General features: G+C 40.8%; 2 protein-coding genes across 5 annotated transcripts in view; both read left to right on the forward strand.

Moving 5' to 3' along the window:
- rab3ip (RAB3A interacting protein (rabin3)) overlaps positions 1-14700 on the forward strand; it is a 56520-nt gene extending 41820 nt beyond the window's left edge. Inside the window, exons 7-11 of one of the 4 annotated variants that reach the window (XR_003718590.2) lie at positions 6707-6806; positions 11971-12040; positions 13638-13745; positions 14118-14173; positions 14464-14700. Coding sequence is in view for 2 of the 4 variants with exons in the window: in XM_051927299.1 (XP_051783259.1) it covers positions 6707-6806; positions 11971-12040; positions 13638-13720 (253 nt within the window). In the remaining 2 variants the exon portion in view is untranslated. Of the gene's footprint in view, positions 1-6706; positions 6807-11970; positions 12041-13637; positions 14308-14463 lie in introns of those variants that run through there. The other 3 variants (XR_003718589.2, XM_051927299.1, XM_051927310.1) reach the window with 3 other exon arrangements.
- Positions 1-21174, forward strand: part of LOC114665320 (gastrula zinc finger protein XlCGF57.1-like) — an 895535-nt gene that overhangs the window by 834845 nt on the left and 39516 nt on the right. The gene's annotated exons all lie outside the window — the stretch shown is intronic.

Raw genomic sequence — 21174 nt, forward strand, 5'->3', positions numbered from 1 at the left:
TTGCTCAGGGTCACACAGTGTCAGTAGCGGGATTTGGACCCACAACCTCAGGGCTTGAAGTCCAAAACCTTAACCACTACACCACCCTGCCTGCACCCCAATCTTAACTCACTGGCTTTATAGCCAGGAGCAGCCTTTAACTTTAACTCAGACGCTTCTTCCAGGGAATGTCCGACTCACTTCAGGGTGATGTATATGCCTAAAAAACTCCTGGCACCATCCTGCTGGAACCTGAGATATCTCCTTCAATTCAGGCAGCATCTTTTTCTTAAGGAATCAGGCCATCTTCAAGGACCTTTTTTTTGATTATTAATAACAATAATAATAATTCTTTGCATTTATATAGCGCTTTTCTCACTACTCAAAGCGCTCAGCAATTGCAGGTTTAGGGCATTGCTCAAGGGCCTAACAGAGCAGAGTCCCTTTTGGCATTTACGGGATTCGAACCGGCAACCTTCAGATTGTTAGTGCAGATCCCTAGCCTCAGAGCCACCACTCCGCCTGTATTATTATTATTATTATTATTATAGTCAGAAGTTATGAGCTCCCGGTCTGCCTAGTCAATGGCTCCTCCACTTTCTGAGTTCTTTTTTAATAAATTGGAGTCACAGGATGTTGAATTACTTTGCTTTTAGTACAAGGAGGTCCAGCAGTTCCCTTGGAGATGAGTGCTCACAGACAAGACTAATAAGCATGGCGGCTTCCTTTTTAACATAATGCTTAGCCAGCAGCAGCAAGCTGTAAGGAAAAAGTTACATAAGCGGTCCTGTTTCTGTCTGGCATGCTAGATGCATGATGCTAGGTGTTTTTTCCTCTTCCTTTTTTGGTTTATTGTGAATTGCTGGCACTTACTGCCTTCTAGTCTGCTCAACATTAACATTTTTCATGCCTCTAATGTGCTTTTCTTCTACTAGATGTCTTTCTCTTTGAAGCTTAATGCTTTAGCATTCTTGTTTTGCTCTCTAAGTGTTACTCATACTCTTAGTTTGAAATCTCGTTCCTTGTTAAACAGAGAATCAGGCGTCATGATTGTTAAGTTCGTCATGCTGTTATGTCCCAAAAGATCATGCAAGTTTACTGCTCTGCATCTCAAAGATGTTTTCCTTGGGCAGAGAGTGGAGTTGTCCGGTATAATAGTAGCCCTTCGGATTGCTTAGCCAGTCAGCCCACTTACTCCTGAACAAAGTTGCGAGGGTCTGCTGGACCCTAACTCAGGTAGCATAGGGCACAAGGCAGGAACAAATCCCGGGCAGGGTGCCAGTCCATTGCTGGGCGCAAACACACACACACCTACACATCCACCCCAACCACACACTAGGGCCAATTTAGTGTCACCAAGTTACCTAACCTGCATGTCCTTAGACATATGGGGGGAAACCAGAGCACCCGCTAGAGACCCATGCAAACTCCATGCGGGGAGGACCTGGGATGTGAACCATGGTCTCCTTACAGCGAGGCAGCAGCACTACCACCGTGCCACCCTCAGACAGGTTAGGCATCGTAATAGGCTCATAAATATACAGTAACGTGCTTGTAATTTGATGAGAATTGCTTCAGCAAAAGAAAAAGAATTACACAAAGTAGCCCTGCAGTAATTCCCTGCACAGATGTCTGTTGCTGAAACTTCTCATCCTCGTCTTGTGCTCTGGGTAGCATTGCAGTTTATATTTTTATTCCTGAGTCTTTTGAGTGCTTAATATGAAAGTGACAGACAGTAAGAGGCTAAACAAACTAATTCAGAAGGCTGGCCCTGTGATAGGAGAGAAACCGGACAGCTTGGAAACGGTGGCAGACTGGAGAATGTTGTGTAGACTTCAGTCTGTTATTGAAAATGCTGATCAGCCACTTCCTAGTGTTGTGGTCGGAGACAGAGGAGCGTTTTCAGCAGTAAAGTTCTCCACTGAACGACGCCACTGGAAATCCTTCTTCCTTACAGCCTTCAGACTCTAGAACACCTCTTCTGGTCACTCATCCACACTATAAGCTGTTTCCTTCTTCTCTAATGGATATCCCAATACATTTTTAGCTACTTACACGTGCAATATAACTTGTCTGTTCTTCTCACATGAATACCTTTTTTGCTCTCAGATTGTGCAATATATTATTATTATAAGAAGCACTTAAGGCTCACCATGCTGTTATTGTCTAGTATACTAGGGATTTTGTAAGATACTCGCATGCACTGTGCTTATTGGATTTCATTACCATGTACCTGTAGATATTTGTAAATGATGATTTCTTGTACTTTATTTTGATATTTGTATTCTATTTATATATTTTTTTTATTTTACATGCCTATTTTTTTGTATTTAAGCTTAGTGTTATTTGCACCATTATCTATGTTTACACTTATAACATCAATAGTTTCACTCAGGATTAAAAAAGTTTTATGATTCTGATTAATACTTTTCCATATAAAATTATAATAAAAGATCTCTTTGTAGGCCTTACAACCTGATCAGCACCGCATTCCAAAACTCCCAACAATTCTTTCTTTCTTTCTTTCTTTCTTTCTTTCTTTCTTTCTTTCTTTCTTTCTTTCTTTCTTTCTTTCTCTCTTTCTTTCTTTTTCTTTCTCTCTTTCTTTCTTTTTCTTTCTCTCCTTTCTTTCTTTCTTTCTTTCTCTCTTTCTCTCTTTCTCTCTTTCTTTCTTTCTCTCTTTCTTTCTCTCTCTCTCATTTTCTCTTCCTTTCTTTCTCTCTTCTCTCTTTCTTTCTGCATGAGGACCAATCAAACATTGTGTGTACAAGTAGAACGTAACTCTGAGGCTTACTGGTCCAAACATTGAGTAGTTGTGCTCAGTGACTCCTAAAGTAGTGTTGCTACTCCCTTTCCAGCACTGGTAGTTCTGAACAGAGCATTGTCAAGTTGACAACAATGTTTAGTCTCTTGGTGGTAGTTTTAAACAAATAAAGGAAGAACAATATGTGTGAATTACAGAAAGTGGAATAAAAATGGAAGCGATAAGGATAAAGATGAATGGTCATTCAAAGTATCTAAAATTAAATGCAGAACCTGAGCTTGACTATTTTAAAGGTGAAAGGTTTGGGAGCTACACTGAGGTGTGACTGAAATGAGTGGGATAACCACATTTTCATATTCATTATTTATAAATACTAGGGGGCTTTGCCCCCCTACTCACTTTGCTTACCAACCCCCGGACCTGTGCTATGCACTAGCCACTTTGCATTTCTCTCACTCGCGTATGGGGATGCGGATGTACAATTTAAACAGATTGTTCTTTTCATGGGAATTGTTACATATGCATAATAGAACCAACTGTTTTACATTACAGCGAGTAATTAACCATAGTAAAAAATAGTAAAATGTAATAATTTGAAAGTAAATTATTTCATGTTGCGTTAAGAGTTATTCATTGCATTATACGATTTTGTTCAGTTTGACTTTGAAATTAACACGCAGCTACTTTTTAAACTTGCACTTTTACTGTAAAACTTCAGTTAAAACAATCTTTTGAATGAAATTTTAGTCAATAATGCATTGAATTTTGATTTGGACTTGCAACGTATAACTGCCCACAAGTGAATTTCGTTTCTTTCTCTGTAATAAATAAACCGACTTTTTTTGAATGTTTGTCTCTGTGATTTGTTAATTGTCATAACAAAAGCTATTCTAATGGGACACTTAACATTTTAATACAAATGGCATATCAAGATAATAATAATAATTCATTACATTTATATAGCGCTTTTCTCAGTACTCAAAGCGCTGTCCACACAGGGAGGAACCGGGAAGCGAACCCCCAATCTTCCACAGTCTCCTTACTGCAAAGCAGCAGCACTACCACGGCGCCACCTGTGAGGAAGATCTCCTTTGTTGTCTAATGATATCCCCTGAAGATGTACTACATTACCTTTCTTGGATAAATCCTTCTTTCTACTGTAATTCGTGTGGTGGAAGACTGGAAGGTGTTAACGGTTGTAGATATTCATTGTGATATTGTAAGTTGATGTTTACATCTTCCGCACCATCACCACCAACTGTTTCAGCATAGTTGATTGATACGCATTTAACCAATTTGCCGTGTAACCGATTGACAATTTTCATGTTCGTTTGACTTCATCGTTTCTCGCTGCTAGGATTGCCCAGGTACTCATTTTTTCTGTTGATAACTCTTCAGGATGAAATTCTTCAATAAGATTTGGACATAATACGTCTTCTTTATTTGGGATCTTAAAGTGAGGAAAACATAAAAATTTATAAGAGCTGAGAGAGCAGGAACTGTGTCTGTCAAAAGCATTCACACATATGAGAGGTGAGTGGACCGTGTGCGTGGTTGAATATGGTTGAGAGGAGGGCGGGACTTGAAAAAATCTCTTGGAAAAAGTCTCGTCTCGTCTCAGGATTTTCTTTTATAATAGAGAGAAATATCCTGGTAAGAATTTTTAAAATTCAGTCACCTCTCAAGTCAGAAGATGTCTATCCTTACCTTAGGCACATTGACAGAAATGCTCAGAAAGAAGGAGCAGAGACAAATGAGCACAGCTGATAAGGGGGCTGCTCTTTCCATCTCAGTCATTCACTGTTGGGGGTGAAAAAAGTACAGGAATTAAATTTAGTGGACACTTCTATAGACGAGGAATCCTTTGTATGTTAAAATGTTATTTGCACCTTGGGATGACATTCCTGATTTTTTTGAAGACCTAAATAGTTTTAAATGTTGTATTACTTATACAGGACCTTTTCAGCCACACCACCTGCTTTTGGCAGTGCCCCCTTTTCTGGTGGCCGTATTTGCTGGATTGGGGAGTTGCACAGAGTTGTCTTTCCAACTTCCAATAAAGTTTCCAGTCAAGTTTAGTATTTCCCTAGCATGAAAATACCAGTTGTGATGTCCTTTCTACTGTTTTTTGTATGATTTTTTTTTTTTGGCTATGGTCCCATAAACCACACGTACTGATGTCATGGTCCTCTGCTCCACTGCTAAGTCTGTAACAGCCAAAACTCTGAATGCTGCACGAGTAAAGTTACAATTAAAACAGAACATTCAACCCAACATCTTCATTCACTTTTCACCAGCTTTTAAAAAATGTAATTTAAAGTAACCAGGGACTCTATGTAGTACTCCGTGTGAAGAAATATTTCTTAAACTTCATTTAAAATGTACTCTAAAATGACTTCTTCATGTCCCCATATACATCTCAAAACCTGATTTTAAAGTATTGGCTGACACTATGTGTAACATCCTCGTGATAATTTTAAGCACCTCATGGCTCTCTCTTGATCATTCAGTAAACTTGAAAAGATTCAACTCACCGCCTATGCAGTCCTCACTATTTGCTTTGCAGTTTCTGTGTTCAGAAAGGGCCATGTGGGCTACCTGGGTACAAGACATTTGTCACCAACCGCTTCCTCAAGCGTGGCTCCTTACTCGTATCCTGGACTCTCCATTTAGTGTATGCCATGAAGAAGTGGTCTGTTAAGACGAAAGGTCTTCTGGAAGACTAGCACTGAGTGGTAATGGAACCCATAATTCACTCTGTCATGCCAAACTCTTATTTCTAGGTGTTAATGCCTTTTGTTTTTTGTAAATAATTCTGGAATCTATATTTGTTTGTTTGTTCTAATTTTATTTTCCTATTATTATTCATTATCTTCAATTCCATCTGGAGTGTGAAACCTATAATATCTTGATAACTGAGCTACTGAAAACCGCTTCCACAGATTTGTTGTTGCTCTCCTGCTCATTCTCATAATCGGGCTGTTCAGGCTTCATTTGCTGGTGTTTTGCTGGTAGCTGGGCACACCCCATTAGTTCCAGTATTCACCTCAGCCTGCAATGAGATGGTGACTCTCCTAGATCCTGTCAGCTTACAGTCTGCTTGCTTTTCTGCACTTTCTAAGTGTCGCCCAAAGCCAGGCGATGATGACCGGTGTCACATGTGGACCTCTCTTTGCCACTTATGTTGGCATCACTAAGACTAACCAGCCATAACCGGCACAAGGAGTAAAAAAACTAGAGCAAAAAAAAAAGTCGGGCTCCACATTCTTGCATTCAGGATAATTGATCAGTCAAGCGAAATGATACACTTTATTGACTAACTAAAAACATTATAATATGGAAGCTTTCGAGGCAACTCAGGCCCCTTCTTAGGGCAGTTACATCTTACTTGAAGAAGCAATGGGGCCTTCAGCAAGCAAGAACTTGAAGTAACAAGGGGGAAGAAGGGGCCTGAGTTGCCTCGAAAGCTTCCATATTGTAATCTTTTTAGTTAGCCAGTAAAGGGGGTCATTTTGCTTTGACTTCTCATTGCATCCATAATGGCTAACACGGTACTACAGGATGATTGAGAGAGTTTGGAATTCTGGGTGATTTGTGCTCATCACTGTGTTTAGTTTCATACGGACTATACACTATTTTTAATACTGTGTAACATGTTGGATTTATAATTAGTGCAGTGATTTATGACAATAACTTGAATTTTAAATATCTGCAGGTATGATCTCTTACTGTGGACACAGGACACATTTTTTGTGTTCTTTTCTTCTGGAATAAGGCTTACAAATAAAAACGTACACCATCTTTAGTCAACAGTGAAGAAATTGTCAAACTGTGTTTAGACAGTCAGGCTGAGCCTCTGACATTTGATGTCTGTCTTCATCGTTTTGAAAAAGGTTAACATGTTTTTTTAAAGTTTTATAGTAATGTTGTCCTTTATGTGTGTATTTTTTTTTTATTGTTTAGAAAATGTGCACTCAGTGGTCAGGCCAAGACATGCAAGCATAGAATCAAGTTTGGAGACTCCAGCAACTACTACTATGTGTCTCCATTTTGTAGGTATAGGGTAAGTATACAATTGAATGTATTTTATATGAAACTTTTTACAGGTCTGTGACATTGCGATGAGCTTTCAGATCTCCTGTGGGAGGGAGAACTTTAAATAAAAAGGTTGTTGTTTATATGATAATTGTGCAAACACTAATAAGTCATGATAAAAAAAGTAATAATAACAACAACAACAACATTTGTTTCTATAGCACATTTTCATACATGGAATGTAACTCAAAGTGCGTTACAAGATGTCAAAGAGAAAGTGACAAGAAAAGAAAACAACATTAGATTAGGTAAGAATAATACAGGTGCATCTCAATAAATTAGAATATCATCGAAAATTGAATTTATTTCAGTAATTCAATTCAAAAAGTGAAACTCATATATTATATAGATTCATTACACACAGAGTGATATATTTCAAGCATTTATTTCTTTTCATTTTGCTGATTATGGCTTATAGCTAATGAAAACTCAAAATTCAGTACTTCAGCAAATTAGAATATTGTGAAAAGGTTCAATATTGTAGACTCCTGGTGTCCCACTCCACTCTGCTTATTAACCCAAAACACCAGCAAAGGTGTCCTGAGCCTTTAAATGGTCTCTCAGTCTGACTCAGTAGGCCACACAAGGAGGGTAAGCCACAAAAGGTCATTGCTAAAGAAACTGGCTGTTCAGAGTGTTGTATCCAAGCATATTAATGGAAAGATGAAGTGTGACAGCAGAAAAAGGTGCACAAGGAACAGGGATAATGGCAGCCTTGAGAAGATTGTGAAGCACAGCCCATTTGAGAATTTGGTGGAGATTCACAAGGAGTGGACTGCAGCTGGAGTCAGTGCTTCAAGAGCCACCACACATAGACATGTGTATCCAGGACGTGGGCTACAACTGTCACAGCAGTCTTTGTGTCCAGCCACTCCTGAACTAGAGACCATGTCAGAAGCGTCTTACCTGGGCTAAGGAGAAAACGGACTGGACTGTTAACAGCTCAGTGGTCCAAAGTACTCTTTTCAGATGAACGTAAATTTTGAATTTCATTTGAAAATCGAGGTCCCAGAGTCTGGAGGAAGAGTGGAGAGGCACAGAATCCAAGTTGCTTGAGGGTCCAGTGTGAAGTTTCCACAGTCAGTGATGATTTGGGGGAGCCATGGCAACTGCTGGTGTTGGTCCACAGTGTTTTATCAAGTCCAAAGTCAGTGCAGCCGTCTACCAGGAAAGTTTAGAGCACTTCATGCTTCCCTCTGCTGATAAGCTTTATGAAGATGCTGATATCATTTTCCAGCAGGACTTGGCACCTGCCCACACTGCCAACAGTACCAATACCTGGTTTAATGACCATGGCATCACTGTGCTTGACTGGCCAGCAAACTCGCTTGACCTAAACCCCATAGAGAATCTATCAAAAGGAAGATGAGAGACACCACAGCCAATGATGCAGACGAGCTGAAGGCCGCGATCAAAGCATCCTGGGCTTCCTTAACACCTCAGCAGTGCCACAGGCTGATCGCCTCCATGATGCAGTAATTCATGCAAAAGTAGCCCTGACCAAGTATTGAGTGTGTATGTGGACAGACTTTTCAGTAGGCCAACATTTCTGTATTAAAAATCATTTTTTTATTGGTCTTATGTGAAATTCTAATTATCTGAGGTACTGAATTTTGAGTTTTCATTACCTGTAAGCCATAATCAGCAAAATGAAAAGAAATAAACACTTGAAATATATCACTCTGTGTGTAATGAATCTCTATAATATATGAGTTTCACTTTTTGAATTGAATTATTGAAACAAATTAACTTTTCGATGATATTCTAATTTATTGAGATGCACCTGTATGAATAAATAATACAGTACATTTTAGTAATATAACTCCTTTCGCATACTCAGAGTGGGGTGGAGTGGTGGCTCTGAGGCTAAGAATCTGTGCTGGTAGGTTGCTGGTTCAAATCCCCGTCACTGCCAAAAGAGATCCTACTTTGCTGGACCCTTGAGCAAGATCCTTAACCTGTAATTGCTCCAGGGGGCGCTGTACAATGGCTGACCCTGCGCTCTGACCCCAAGGGATATGCAAAAACTAACAAATTCCTAATCCAAGAAATTGTATAAGGCGAAATAAAGAACAACAACAAAAAAAAAAAAGCACAGGAAAAGATCAAATAAACTACACTGGATACAAACTGATAGTCAAACATTAAGCAACAAATGAAAGAAAAAGGAACTACACAGTTCTGAATTAGAATAAGAGACCATAAACAAGGCTAAAAATTCAAACTTCAAGAAACAAACCATTGCCAAATATAGAGAGAGGAGATAAGAATGTCCAGGTCAGTTAAATGTCTTATTTGTTTTTAAAGAATGAATTGATTCAGCCAATCAAATTATTTTAGCGAGGCCATTTCACGATGTAACAGAGCTGAGGGCCCAGTCACCCCTAGAGCACAAGTTAGCTTGGGGCAGAACAAAGTTACCAACATCAGTGTCCCAGCGTGGACAAACAGGACTTTAGTGCTGCCGGAGGTTATTGATGTTGAATAAGAAATGGAGGAATCAAAAATTAGGCCACGTTTCCTAGTTAAAGATGAAAGCATGTTGGTGTCATCACGGAGCGTGAATTCAGATTTGCTCAGTTCATTAGGCACTCCTTGATGTTTTCTTCAAGGTAAGTTGTGAGATGAGAGATTTCTGATGAACGTCCACTTTTAACACTAAAATAGATCCGAGTTTCACAAGCATAAAAATGTCCTTCTAGTCCAAAACTGAATAATGTGGCCAAGGGGAAGCATGTAGATATAGAAAGGCAGATGTCCGACAAAATCTAGTCTGTTATTAAGTTAGGATTTAAACTAGTAGAGAGCAGGGCCAGAGATGCCCAGGATTCTCTCCATTCTGGGCTGTAGGAATGGCATGATTGAAGGTATCAAATGCTCTATTAATAGGCTTATTTGCTCAGAGTTTGCTGTCATAAACACATCCACACTACAGATTTACTTATCATTGTGGGTCATTGATAGATGAAGATGAAATTAGTGAAAATGTAGTAAAGAGAGGATGATGAACTAGCATTTTGGGTTTATACATTTCTTATTGTCTCGTGTACAGAGAAATTCTTACTTGCATGCCACATGGTGCCATAATTACCTTACCTCAGAACATCTACAGTGGCCTCCATAATGTTTGGGACAATGACACAATTTTCCTTATTTACCCCTCTGCTCCACAGTTAATTAAAATTACAAATCAAACAATTCAGAAGTGACTAACATGCACATTGCAGAGTTTAGTTTCATTTAAGGCACAGGTGTCGAACTCCAGTGGCTGCAGGTTTTCATTCTAACCATCTTCTTCATTAGTGACCTGTTTTTGCCGCTAATTAACTTCTCTTGCCTTAGTTTTAATGAACTTGACTGGGCTCCTTATTTGTCTTTTTGTACTTAATTAGCAGCCAAACAATAATGAGACACAAAACACACCACCACATGACCAGCTCCCCTGTGCCCATCACGCAATATCTGAAAATAAAGAGAGGTGAAAGGTCTCAGTAAGGCTGATCTCTCAGGTCACCAAAACATTTTGACGATGCTGTGGCAGAATGAGAGCAGCAACATGCCATGGAATTAAATAACGGGTTTAATGAACAGCAAGAATTGGCTTCTCATTAAGAAAGTGATTGGAGTTAAATTGGCTGAAGTTGGAAATCCCAGTTTAGTTGGTCATCTGTTGGCTCGTTTCACATCTCATTTCTTTTTGGCTGCCATTTAAAGAAGAAACATATTAATTTAGAGGACTGAATCCTTAAAAACAGGGCTATTAAAATGAAGGGAAAAGGAGTTAATTAGTAGTGAAAACTGGTCAATGATTAGGAAAAGGGTGAGAATGAAAACCTGCAGCCACTGCTGTCCACCACGCCTGGAATTCAACACCCCTGGTTTAAGAGGATTTGCAGACATTTCAGTTACACCACAAGGTTTTAGGACACCATAATGTTTGGGACACAGCACTGGCAGGTCTATAAAGGAGTCGTATTTAGGACTTTGTTGCATATCCCTTGAATGTGTCGTCATCCTAAACGTTATGGAGGACGCTGCATATTACTTATCTGAATTAACCACCTTACCTTGGGTACAAGATAGCTCTAAAGTGATTAAAAAGAATTATTTCCAAAAGCATTAACAGAACAGTTTATCTTGTTAATTTTATCACATAAAAAGTGAAAAGATTTTCTGTATTGAAATAGTTGATACTAGAGAAGGAGGCAGGCTGAAGAAGTTTATTAACCACAGAAAACAGAACCCTTGGTATTCACGGCCACTCTTTATTATTCGGCCATAATCGACGATCCTGACTGCCATTAGTGCATCTCTGGTCAGAAAATGCCTGGCTGTGCTTGTCTCTCCAGGTATCGGCATTCCAAGTTTTTAGCACAGAATTATACTCTGGGGCCAAACTTTTAAAGTAGCTATTTTATCCAAAAATGAGTTGGCGGGATGAGTTTAGATAGTCAGCAAGATAGGACAAAGACAAGGACAAAGCAGCAAGGATAAGGGGACGGATATTTTTAAGGATTCTGGAAGAATCTGAATGAGTAGAGGCATTTAGACTGTGAATATTGCTGCATTATGATCAGAGTGGTCGACCAATGCAGTGTTAATAACAGATGAGCCAGATGAGGTGCGATACGTAACCACAAGAGTGAGTCGGAAAATGAAAGATTGGACTGTAAGAAGATCCAGTTGAACCTACGTAGGTCTTTATTTCTGATAACACCAAAAATCTGCTTACTGGTTAGGCACTAATGTGAAGGGAGTCATGGGCCTGTTAACTTACGAGTGGGTAGCTTTACGTTCTTAGCCATTCACGTGACTGCAGGTGGTCCCTTGGACCATCTCTTTGATTACAGCAGTTTAACAATTCCTTCACTTTTGGAGACGACCGAGGGCGCGCCTAATGAGTGGCTGCATCAGAAATCCAACCCAAACACTAAATAATGGGGGCCCTGTACACAAATGTAACAGGCTTTTTGTCATGAATTTGCACTTTGAGTCCTCTGACAGCTGCACCAAAAAGAAAACTCTGATGCTTAAATTCTTGTTTTTGTTTATAAGAGAGAAAAATTAGAAAGCCTACTTCCATTTAAAATAAAAATGCACTCTTGTGACTCAACATTTTTGTTCTTATCTAGATTACATCTGTCTGCAATTTCTTCACGTACATCCGGTATATTCATCAGGGACTGGTAAAACAGCAGGATGGTAAGTGTGCATTTAACACCGTGTTGGTGGGTAGTGTTTCTGTGCCTTTTTGGGAGGTTAAATTCACAAATCCTTATTGCATTCATTTATTCTGTGAGGCCCATACGTCACTTTCCCCAGCCACACCTGCCTAATCCTTCCATCCATTATCCAATCTGCTATATCCTAACTACAGGGTCACGGGGGTCTGCTGGAGCCAATCGCAGCCAACACAGGGCACAAGGCAGGAAACAAACCCCAGGCAGGGCGCCAGCCCACCGCAGCACCTGCCTAATCATAATGTGGAATCCCAAGGTGTTCCCAGGCCATCTGGGAGGTGTAATCCTCCCAGCAAGCCCTGGGTCTACCTTGGGGTCTCCTCTCGTCTTGTCGTGCCTATAATACCTCCTTAGGGCATCCTTTTTATTAATTTTATGCTCTCACTTTCTATTGATCTCACACCGTCACTTTTAAGGGGTCGACTTGCCTATGGCACAGAGTTCATGTACAAGTCCATGCGCTAAGACGCTGTCACGGGGACTCCTGTCTAATCTCGTCTGTCAACCTGTCCATCACCATTGCAAATAAGAAAGGGCTCAGAGCCGATCCCTGATGTAATCCCACCTCCACCTTGAATGCATCCGTCACTCCTACCGCAGACCTCACTAGTGTCACACTTCCCTCGTACATATTCTGTACAGCTCTTACATACTTCTCTGCCACTCCCGACTTCCTCATGCAATACCACAGCTCCTCTCGAGGCACCCTGTCATATGCTTTCTCCAGGTCCACAAAGACGCAATGCAACTCCTTCTGGCCTTCTCTAAACTTCTCCATCAACACCCTTAGAGCAAACATTGCATCTGTGGTGCTCTTTCTTGGCATGAAATCACCTCCCTTCTTAACCGAGCTTCCACTACTCTTTCCCATAACTTCATGCTGTGGCTCATCAATTTTATCTCCCTGTATTCCAGAAAATCAGAGTAGAGAATGGGGAGGAGAGGCAGACCTTCAGGTCAAAAGCTCCATCCTTTGTGAAGTTCTGCAGTTCCTCAGCATGCATTACTGTGATAGATTGATTTATTTAAATTTTTTATTAACATCCAATAATTAATTCATTGCTATCACGTTGGAGTAGAAGATTCCTTTACCTTTTTTTTTTTTTTTAATCATTGTTTCTATGTCGGGTGGCACAGTGGTAGTGCTGCTGCCTCGCAGTAAGGAGACCTGGGTTCCTTCCCGGGTCCTTCCTGCATGGAGTTTGCGTGTTCTCCCCATGTCTGCGGGTGCTCCAGTTTCCTCCCACAGTCCAAAGACATGCAGTTTAGGTACATTGGTGTTCCTAAATTGTCCCTGGTGTGTGTGTGTGCCCTACGGTGTGCTGGCGCCCTACCCGGGGTTTGTTCCTGCTTTGCACCCTGTGTTAGCTGGGATTGGCTCCAGCAGACCCCCGTGATCACTGTGTTAGGATATAGTGGGTTGGAAAATGACTCACTGACTGACTGTTTCTATGCCACACTTTCAAGTGTGCCAACAAAACCTTTCACTGAGGCTAAGCAGAGAGGAAAAGTGATCTTCATCTTACTAAACACACGATGTTGTTGTGTTTCTTCAACAGCCGAGCAGATGTTCTGGGAAGTCATGCAGCTACGGAAAGAAATGTCGTTTGCAAAACTGGGATATTTTAAGGAGGAGCTGTGACGGAGTGAAGGCAACGATGAAGAGTGTTAGTCACTAGACATTTCTTATTTATTATGGAACAAAAAAAGAAAATTACGGGGTCCAGAACACTACTATTTTTTAAACTAATGTTTGCACTTTTAAGTACTGTGATCACCACAATAACTTTGGATTTGTTTGTGTACGCTGAATGAAATGTTTATCAGATGCAAATACTTTACAGATCATGCTTTTCTTTTTGAATAGAAAGAAGGAACAAAAAAAAATGAAGGAGCTCGGTTCTGAAATACTGAAGAAATGTGTAAGTGTAGGAGGAAAGGGAAGCGCTGCCCTTTCTCAGATTTCTGTATTTTGAAAGATCTGTAAAATGAAAATCGAAGTATTTATAGCAATTGAAATATTGTTTCTATTCCTACAGGTTAGCTGCGTATTCTTAGACACCTAGTTCACGTAATCGAACCTAGTGAGCCGTCGGTGAGTGTCTCTGGTATTTATGTATGTGTCTCCATGTGAGTGTTGATTTTCTGCACTGGAATCACAAAGGCTTTCTTTGCTTTAATTTAGTGCCTTTCTGTAATATATCGAATAAAAACATATACCTCTGGGAAGCTCACTTGCATTTTTTTTTTGTAATTAATTTGCCTTTGTTGTTCAATTTAGTATAAAAGAAGCTGTTTGTGGACAGCCATTAGGAGCAAAAGTCTTAGGATTGGGACTCAGCCGCTAAGTTCAGCAATTTATATTGTTTTCTTGTTCACCCTCAGAGCCGCTTCTCCTAACAGCATGTGGTTCAAGGCATGAAGTGGACCCATAGACCCTCCAGGCCAGGTCATTGTCTAATCTTAACAGTGGAAAAGAATATGCAGACCAATAAGTGGAGCAAACATTCAGTACTACAAAAATCTGATGTTTTCAAGGAGATTGTGGCTCTCCTTGTGAGCTGAGCTTGATGGATTTGTTTTTATTAAAGTAAGCCTTTTATTTTGGTTGTGTGAAGTGAACCCTTAGGTCTGGAGTCGTTTGATCTTGAAGTCCTTTCCTTGATTTAATTCCCTCTTCACGACATCAAGGATTTATCCAGTATGGCAGCTTTTATGTTGGACTGTATCAAAGTCCACTTTACCACCTAGGTATCCACAGCTCATGAACTTTCTTTTTTGGATGAAAAAATGAAAAATCAGATCAAACAAATGTATAAATCATAACTACAGCCAGTTGACAGCAGACACAACTCTGGAAGCTCAATTGGATCCACAAAGCTGGTGGTCTGATGTAGCGATTTCCACCTACCGTCCCCACATCTGTTCAGTCAGCTCCTGTTCTTCAGGCCTTCAGGTTTCTCTTGTCATCCAAGAGTTATTGACTCTGTGGACGAGACAGAAGCGATTACGAGTCAATCAGTCCATGTTTATGTAGTGCACTTTATAGAACAAACCATTACAAGAAATGTTATAAAACAAACAATATCACAGTTCAGCGTATCAGGGTAAATTTGTGATTGTTGAAAAATCTGAACTTAGTGAAGTCTCCATACAGCGGGGAAAATTAATATTGAACGTGTCAACGTTTTTCTCAGTAAATATATTTCTAATGGGGCTATTGACATGAAATTTTCACCAGATGTCAGTAACAACCCAAGTACTCCACAAATACAAAGAAATCAAAATAGTCCATAAATTAAGTTATGTGTAATAAAGTGGAATGACACAGAGAATAAGTATTGAACACACTTTATTGAAAAGCCTTCTGTATGGAGAAACGAGTCGCATGTATTGCTCAGGTGTGACTTGGGCCCATTCTTCCCCACAAACTGTCTTCAAATCTTGAAGGTTCCAGGGGCCTCTTCTATGAACTCAGATCTTCAGTTCTTTCCATCGATTTTCAATTGGATTCAAGTTGGGTGTTTGACTGAGCCATTCTAGCAGCTTTAGTTTCTTTCTCCAAAACCAATTGAGAGTTTCCTTGGCGGTGTGTTTGGGATCCTTGTCTTGCCGAGAAGTCCCCCCTCGTTTTATCTTCAGCGTCCTGGTAGATGGCAGCAGATTCTTATCAAGAATGTTCCGGTACATTTCTCCATTCATCCTTCCTTCAATTACATGAAGTCTGTCAGCCCCAAGCCATGATTTTAGGGTGATGTGCAGTGCCATTTCTCCTCCAAACATGGTGTACAATGACATCCAAAGAGTTCCATTTCTCATCTGACCAGACTTTTTATTCTCCCAATATTTCATTGGCTTATCCAAATGTTGTGCAGCAAACTTTAAACGAGCTTCAACATGCTTTCCCTTCAGCAGTGGAGTCTTGCACCGTGAGTATGCCATGGCAGATAAGTGCATTACTTTATTGTTTTCTTTGAAACAACTGGACCTGCTAATTGCAGGTCTCTCTGAAGCTCTCAGCGAGTGGTCCTTGGCTCTTTTACAACTCCTCTGATTATTCTTTTCACTCCTCTGTCAGAAATCTTGCAAGGAGCACCTGGTTGTGGCCGGTTGATGATGAAGTGATGTTCTTTCCACTTCCGGATTATGACCCCAACGGTGCTCACTGGAACAGTCAGAAGTTTAGAAATATTTCTGAAACCAATAACGTCAGTATGTTTGGCAACAATTAGGTTGTGAAGGTCTTGAAGGAGCTCTTTGCTTGTACCCATCATGAGATAATTCTTCTGTGACACCTTGGTAATGAAAAACCTTTTTATACAGGTGCTGGTCATAAAATTAGAATATCATGACAAAGTTGATTTATTTCAGTAATTCCATTCAAAAAGTGAAACTTGTATATTAGATTCATTCATTACACACAGACTGATGTATTTCAAATGTTTCTTTTAATGTTGATGATTATAACTGACAACTGATGAAAGTCCCAAATTCAGTATCTCAGAAAATTAGAATGTCAATTAAGACCAATGCAAAAAAAGGATTTTTAGAAATGTTGGTCAACTGAAAGGTATGAACATGAAGTGTGAGCATGTACAGCACTCAATATTTAGTTGGGGCTCCTTTGGCCTGGATTACTGCAGCAATGCGGCGTATCATGGAGTCGATCAGTCTGTGGCACTGCTCAGGTGTTATGAGAGCCCATGTTGCTCTGATAGTGGCCTTCAGCTCTTCTGAATTGTTGGGTCTGGCGTATTGCATCTTCCTCTTCACAATACCCCATAGATTTTCTATGGGGTTAAGGTCAGGCGGGTTTGCTGGCCAATCAAGAACAGGGATACCATGGTCCTTAAACCAGGTACTGGTAGCTTTGGCACTGTGTGCAGGTGCAAGGTCCTGTTGGAAAATGAAATCTGCATCTCCATAAAGTTCGTCAGCAGCAAGAAGCATGAAGTGCTCTAAAACTTCCTGGTAGACGGCTGCGTTGACCTTGGACCTCAGAAAACACAATGGACCAACACCAGCAGATGACATGGCACCCCAAACCATCACTGACTGTGGAAACTTTACACTGGACCTCAAGCAACGTGGATTCTGTGCCTCTCCTCTCTTCCTCCAGACTCTGGGACCTTGATTTCCAAAGGAAATGCAAAATTTACTTTCATCACAGAACATAACTTTGGACCACTCAGCAGCAGTCCAGTCCTTTTTGTCTTTAGCCCAGGCGAGACACTTCTGACACTGTCTCTTGTTCAAGAGTGGCTTGACACAAGGAATGCGACAGCTGAAACCCATGTCTTGCATACGTCTGTGCGTGGTGGTTCTTGAAGCACTGACTCCAGCTGCAGTCCACTCTGTGAATCTCCCCCACATTTTTGAATGGGTTTTGTTTCACAATCCTCTCCAGGGTGCGGTTATCCCTATTGCTTGTACACTTTTTTCTACCACATCTTGTCCTTCCCTTCGCCTCTCTATTAATGTGCTTGGACAGAGAGCTCTGTGAACAGCCAGCCTCTTTAGCAATGACCTTTTGTGTCTTGCCCTCCTTGTGCAAGGTGTCAATGGTCGTCTTTTGGACAACTGTCAAGTCAGCAGTCTTCCCCATGATTGTGTAGCCTACAGAACTCGACTGAGAGACCATTTAAAGGCTTTTGCAGGTGTTTTGAGTTAATTAGCTGATTAGAGTGTGGCACCAGGTGTCTTCAATATTGAACCTTTTCACAATATTCTAATTTTCCGAGATACTGAATTTGGGACTTTCATTAGTTGTCAGTTATAATCATCAACATTAAAAGAAATAAACATTTGAAATACATCAGTCTGTGTGTAATGAATGAATCTAATATACAAGTTTCACTTTTTGAATGGAATTACTGAAATAAATCAACTTTGTCATGATATTCTAATTTTATGACCAGCACCTGTAAGCCATCAATTAGAACTAAACCAGCTGATATTCATTTTCCCTGATAGGGGGATATCGGGATTGCTTTCTAAATACTGACAGATTTCAGCTGCTTTCTTGGCTTTCCATGCCTTTTTTTCCATCTCCTTTTTGTCATGTGTTCAATACTTATCCCCGGTGTCATTTCACTTTTACACATAATTTATGGACTTAACTTGGTTTGACTTCTTTGTATATCAAAGTCAAAGTGAACTTTATTGTCATCTCAGCCATATACAAGTATACAAGAAGCTCAGGGTCCACAGTGTAACAACATGACGTGCAAATAATAATTTAAAAATAGAATTAAAATTTAAATTAAAATTAAAACAAGACAAGACCTTGTGCAAAGACAAGACAAAGAAGTAGCAGCAATATCGATGTGTAAGATATGTAATATAATAAATAATAGATAATACAGAAATTATTATTTATTTATCAGTGTATGATAAATCTTGTTTAAGACATGTATAAACAATGACAGGTCAGAATGTTTCACAGCAGAAGGATAACAAGAGTGTCAGATTTTCAGTTCTTCTCTACATGCACACTTGTCTTTGCAGGACAGTGGCTCGCATGTATAAAAGTTCTGTTTTTAGAGGTGGTTGAGACCGTGTTGAAGATTCCAGGGGGCAGCTTGGTGTTAAGGAGTCTAACAGCTTGGGGGTAAAAACTCTCCTGCAGCCTGGCAGATCTGGCTTTGATGCTGCAGTATCTTCTCTTGGATGGCAGAAGTGTGAAAAGTCCATGTGAGGGGTGTAAGGGGTCCTGCACAATGCTGCAGGCCTTGCGGACACTGCGTTTGTAAAATATGTCCTGTAGTGAAGGGAGAGGCACCCCAATAATGCTCTCTGCTGTCTTCACTATCCTTTGCAGGCGCTTGCGGTCGGATATGTTGCAGTTGCCATACCAGGCCGTGATGCAGCTGGTCAGAACACTCTCAATGGTGCCTCTGTAGAACATGGTGAGGATGGAACGGGGAAGACTTGCTCGCTTCAGTCGCCTCAGGAAGTGTAGTCTCTGCTGGGCTTTCTTGATTAGTGATGAGGTGTTATGTGTCCACGTAAATTCCTCAGTTATGTGCACACCGAGGAACTTGGTACTCCTAACAGTCTCCACATCTAAACCGTTGATGCTGAGTGGGATGTGGGCAGGACGTGACTTCCTGAAGTCCACGATTATCTCTTTTGTCGAAATTGAGAGATTGTTGACTTCACACCATGCAGACAGCCGTTCCACCTCATCTCTGTATGCTGTTTCATCATCCCTTCTTATCAGTCCCAGCACTGTAGTATCATCCGCAAACTTGATGGTGTTTTGCGTGGCTGTGCAGTTATGAGTCAGCAGGGTGAACAGCAGTGGACTAAGCACGCAGCCCTGTGGCGCTCAGTGTGATGTTGCTGGAAGTGTTGCAGCCCATCCGAACTGACTGGGGCCTCTCTTTCAAGAAGTCCAGGATCCAATTGCAGAGGGTGGTGTTCAGGCCCAACCTGCTCAGTTTTACAACCAGCTTTTGAGGGATGATTGTGTTGAATAGCATCCTGACATGTGTCTTTTTTATCCAGCTGTGTCAGGGAGAGGTGAAGGGCAGAGCATATGGCATCCTCAGTTGACCTGTTTGAGCGGTATGCAAACTGAAGAGGGTCAAGGGAGGCAGGGAGATTAGTCTTTATGTGTGACGTGACTAACCTTTCGAAGCACTTCATTATGATTGGCGTGAGTGCAACTGGTCGGTAGTCATTCGGGCATGTCAATGATGACTTCTTCGGCACTGGTATGATGGTGGTTGACTTGAAGTATGCTGGGACTGACGACTGGCTCAGAGATGTGTTGAAGATGTCTGTGAAGACACCAGCCAGTTGACTGGCACATTCTTTGAGCACACGACCAGGTATGTTGTCAGGTCCTGCAGCCTTGCATGGTTGACTGTGGATAGAGTCCTCTTCACGTCATTTATGGAGAGACAGAGTGCCTGGTCAGTGGAGGGAGGTGTTGCTTTTCTCGCAGGCTCTTTGTTCTGTGCCTCAAACCGTGCAAAGAAGTTGTTCAGCTCATCCAGAAGGGAGGCATCACCATTGCTGCTGTGTGTGTTGGGCTTGTAGTTTGTAATTGTCTGAAAACCCTGCCACATACGACGTGTGTCTCTGGTGCTGCTGAATTGTTTGTTGATCCTCTGCGCATATACCCACTTAGCTCTCCTTATAGCGCGAGACAGGTTGGCTCTGGATTACTTGGGTTGTTACTGACATCTGGTGTAAATTTTGTGAAAATAGCCCCATTAGAAATATATTTACTGAAGAAAATGACAACGCGTTCAATACTTGTTTTCCCCGCTGTAAGTAAAAGATAAACTGATGGGATGAGGAGATGGTATAACAGCACATATGAATCCGGATCAGTGCAGGAGGGAAAGAAGTTAGAAAATAAGCGGCTGGTGCCGTTAACTCAAAAGGTTCACACTGTGTTGATGTTGTCATAGAGCAGAGGGCTATTTTAGACAACCAGATTGAGATGGTAAACCAAAAGAGACAAATGAGAAGAATCATCGAGACTGAGCAGGGCTCCATAAACTGAAGTCACAGAAATTAGAATGTGAGGGTGGAATGGAGGCAATATCTAGGGTGATATTTTTGTAGAATTTTATTATTTGTAAAGTTTTTTTTATGCGTTCATGTTAAAATCATTCCATTGATTGGATCAGCCCGTTTCATGTAGTTAGCCCCTGCAGCTAGCCTGTGGGATTACAGGTGTCTGCTTTGAGAGTGGTTGAAGGCTTTGCATCGATGTTCTTGTAATCGGTTCCCCAAGGTTAGTTTGTGTGAGTTTCAGATATCAACAATCAGCGACACTTTACATTATATAAGCCCAGAAAGCCTGAACTGGAAGGAACAAGCAAATGGGTGACTCTGAGGGGCAGGGGGAAGCAGATTTGACAAGGCAGTTTAAGACTTAATCACCTGTATGCCCCTTCTTTCTTGTTTGTCTGAAACTATTTGTAGCTGGAGAAGATGATGACAGGAACGTGTATGTCCTGAACAGGACGGTGGGGAGTGATTAATCAATGGTGATTACAAACATACTGATTTGAGTAGGTGTGACACACTCACAAAGTCAATGGGCCTCCATTATAGTGCCACTGGTTAATTGGATAT

This window comes from Erpetoichthys calabaricus, chromosome 1 (genome assembly GCF_900747795.2).
Source record: "Erpetoichthys calabaricus chromosome 1, fErpCal1.3, whole genome shotgun sequence".
Lineage (NCBI taxonomy): Eukaryota > Metazoa > Chordata > Cladistia > Polypteriformes > Polypteridae > Erpetoichthys > Erpetoichthys calabaricus.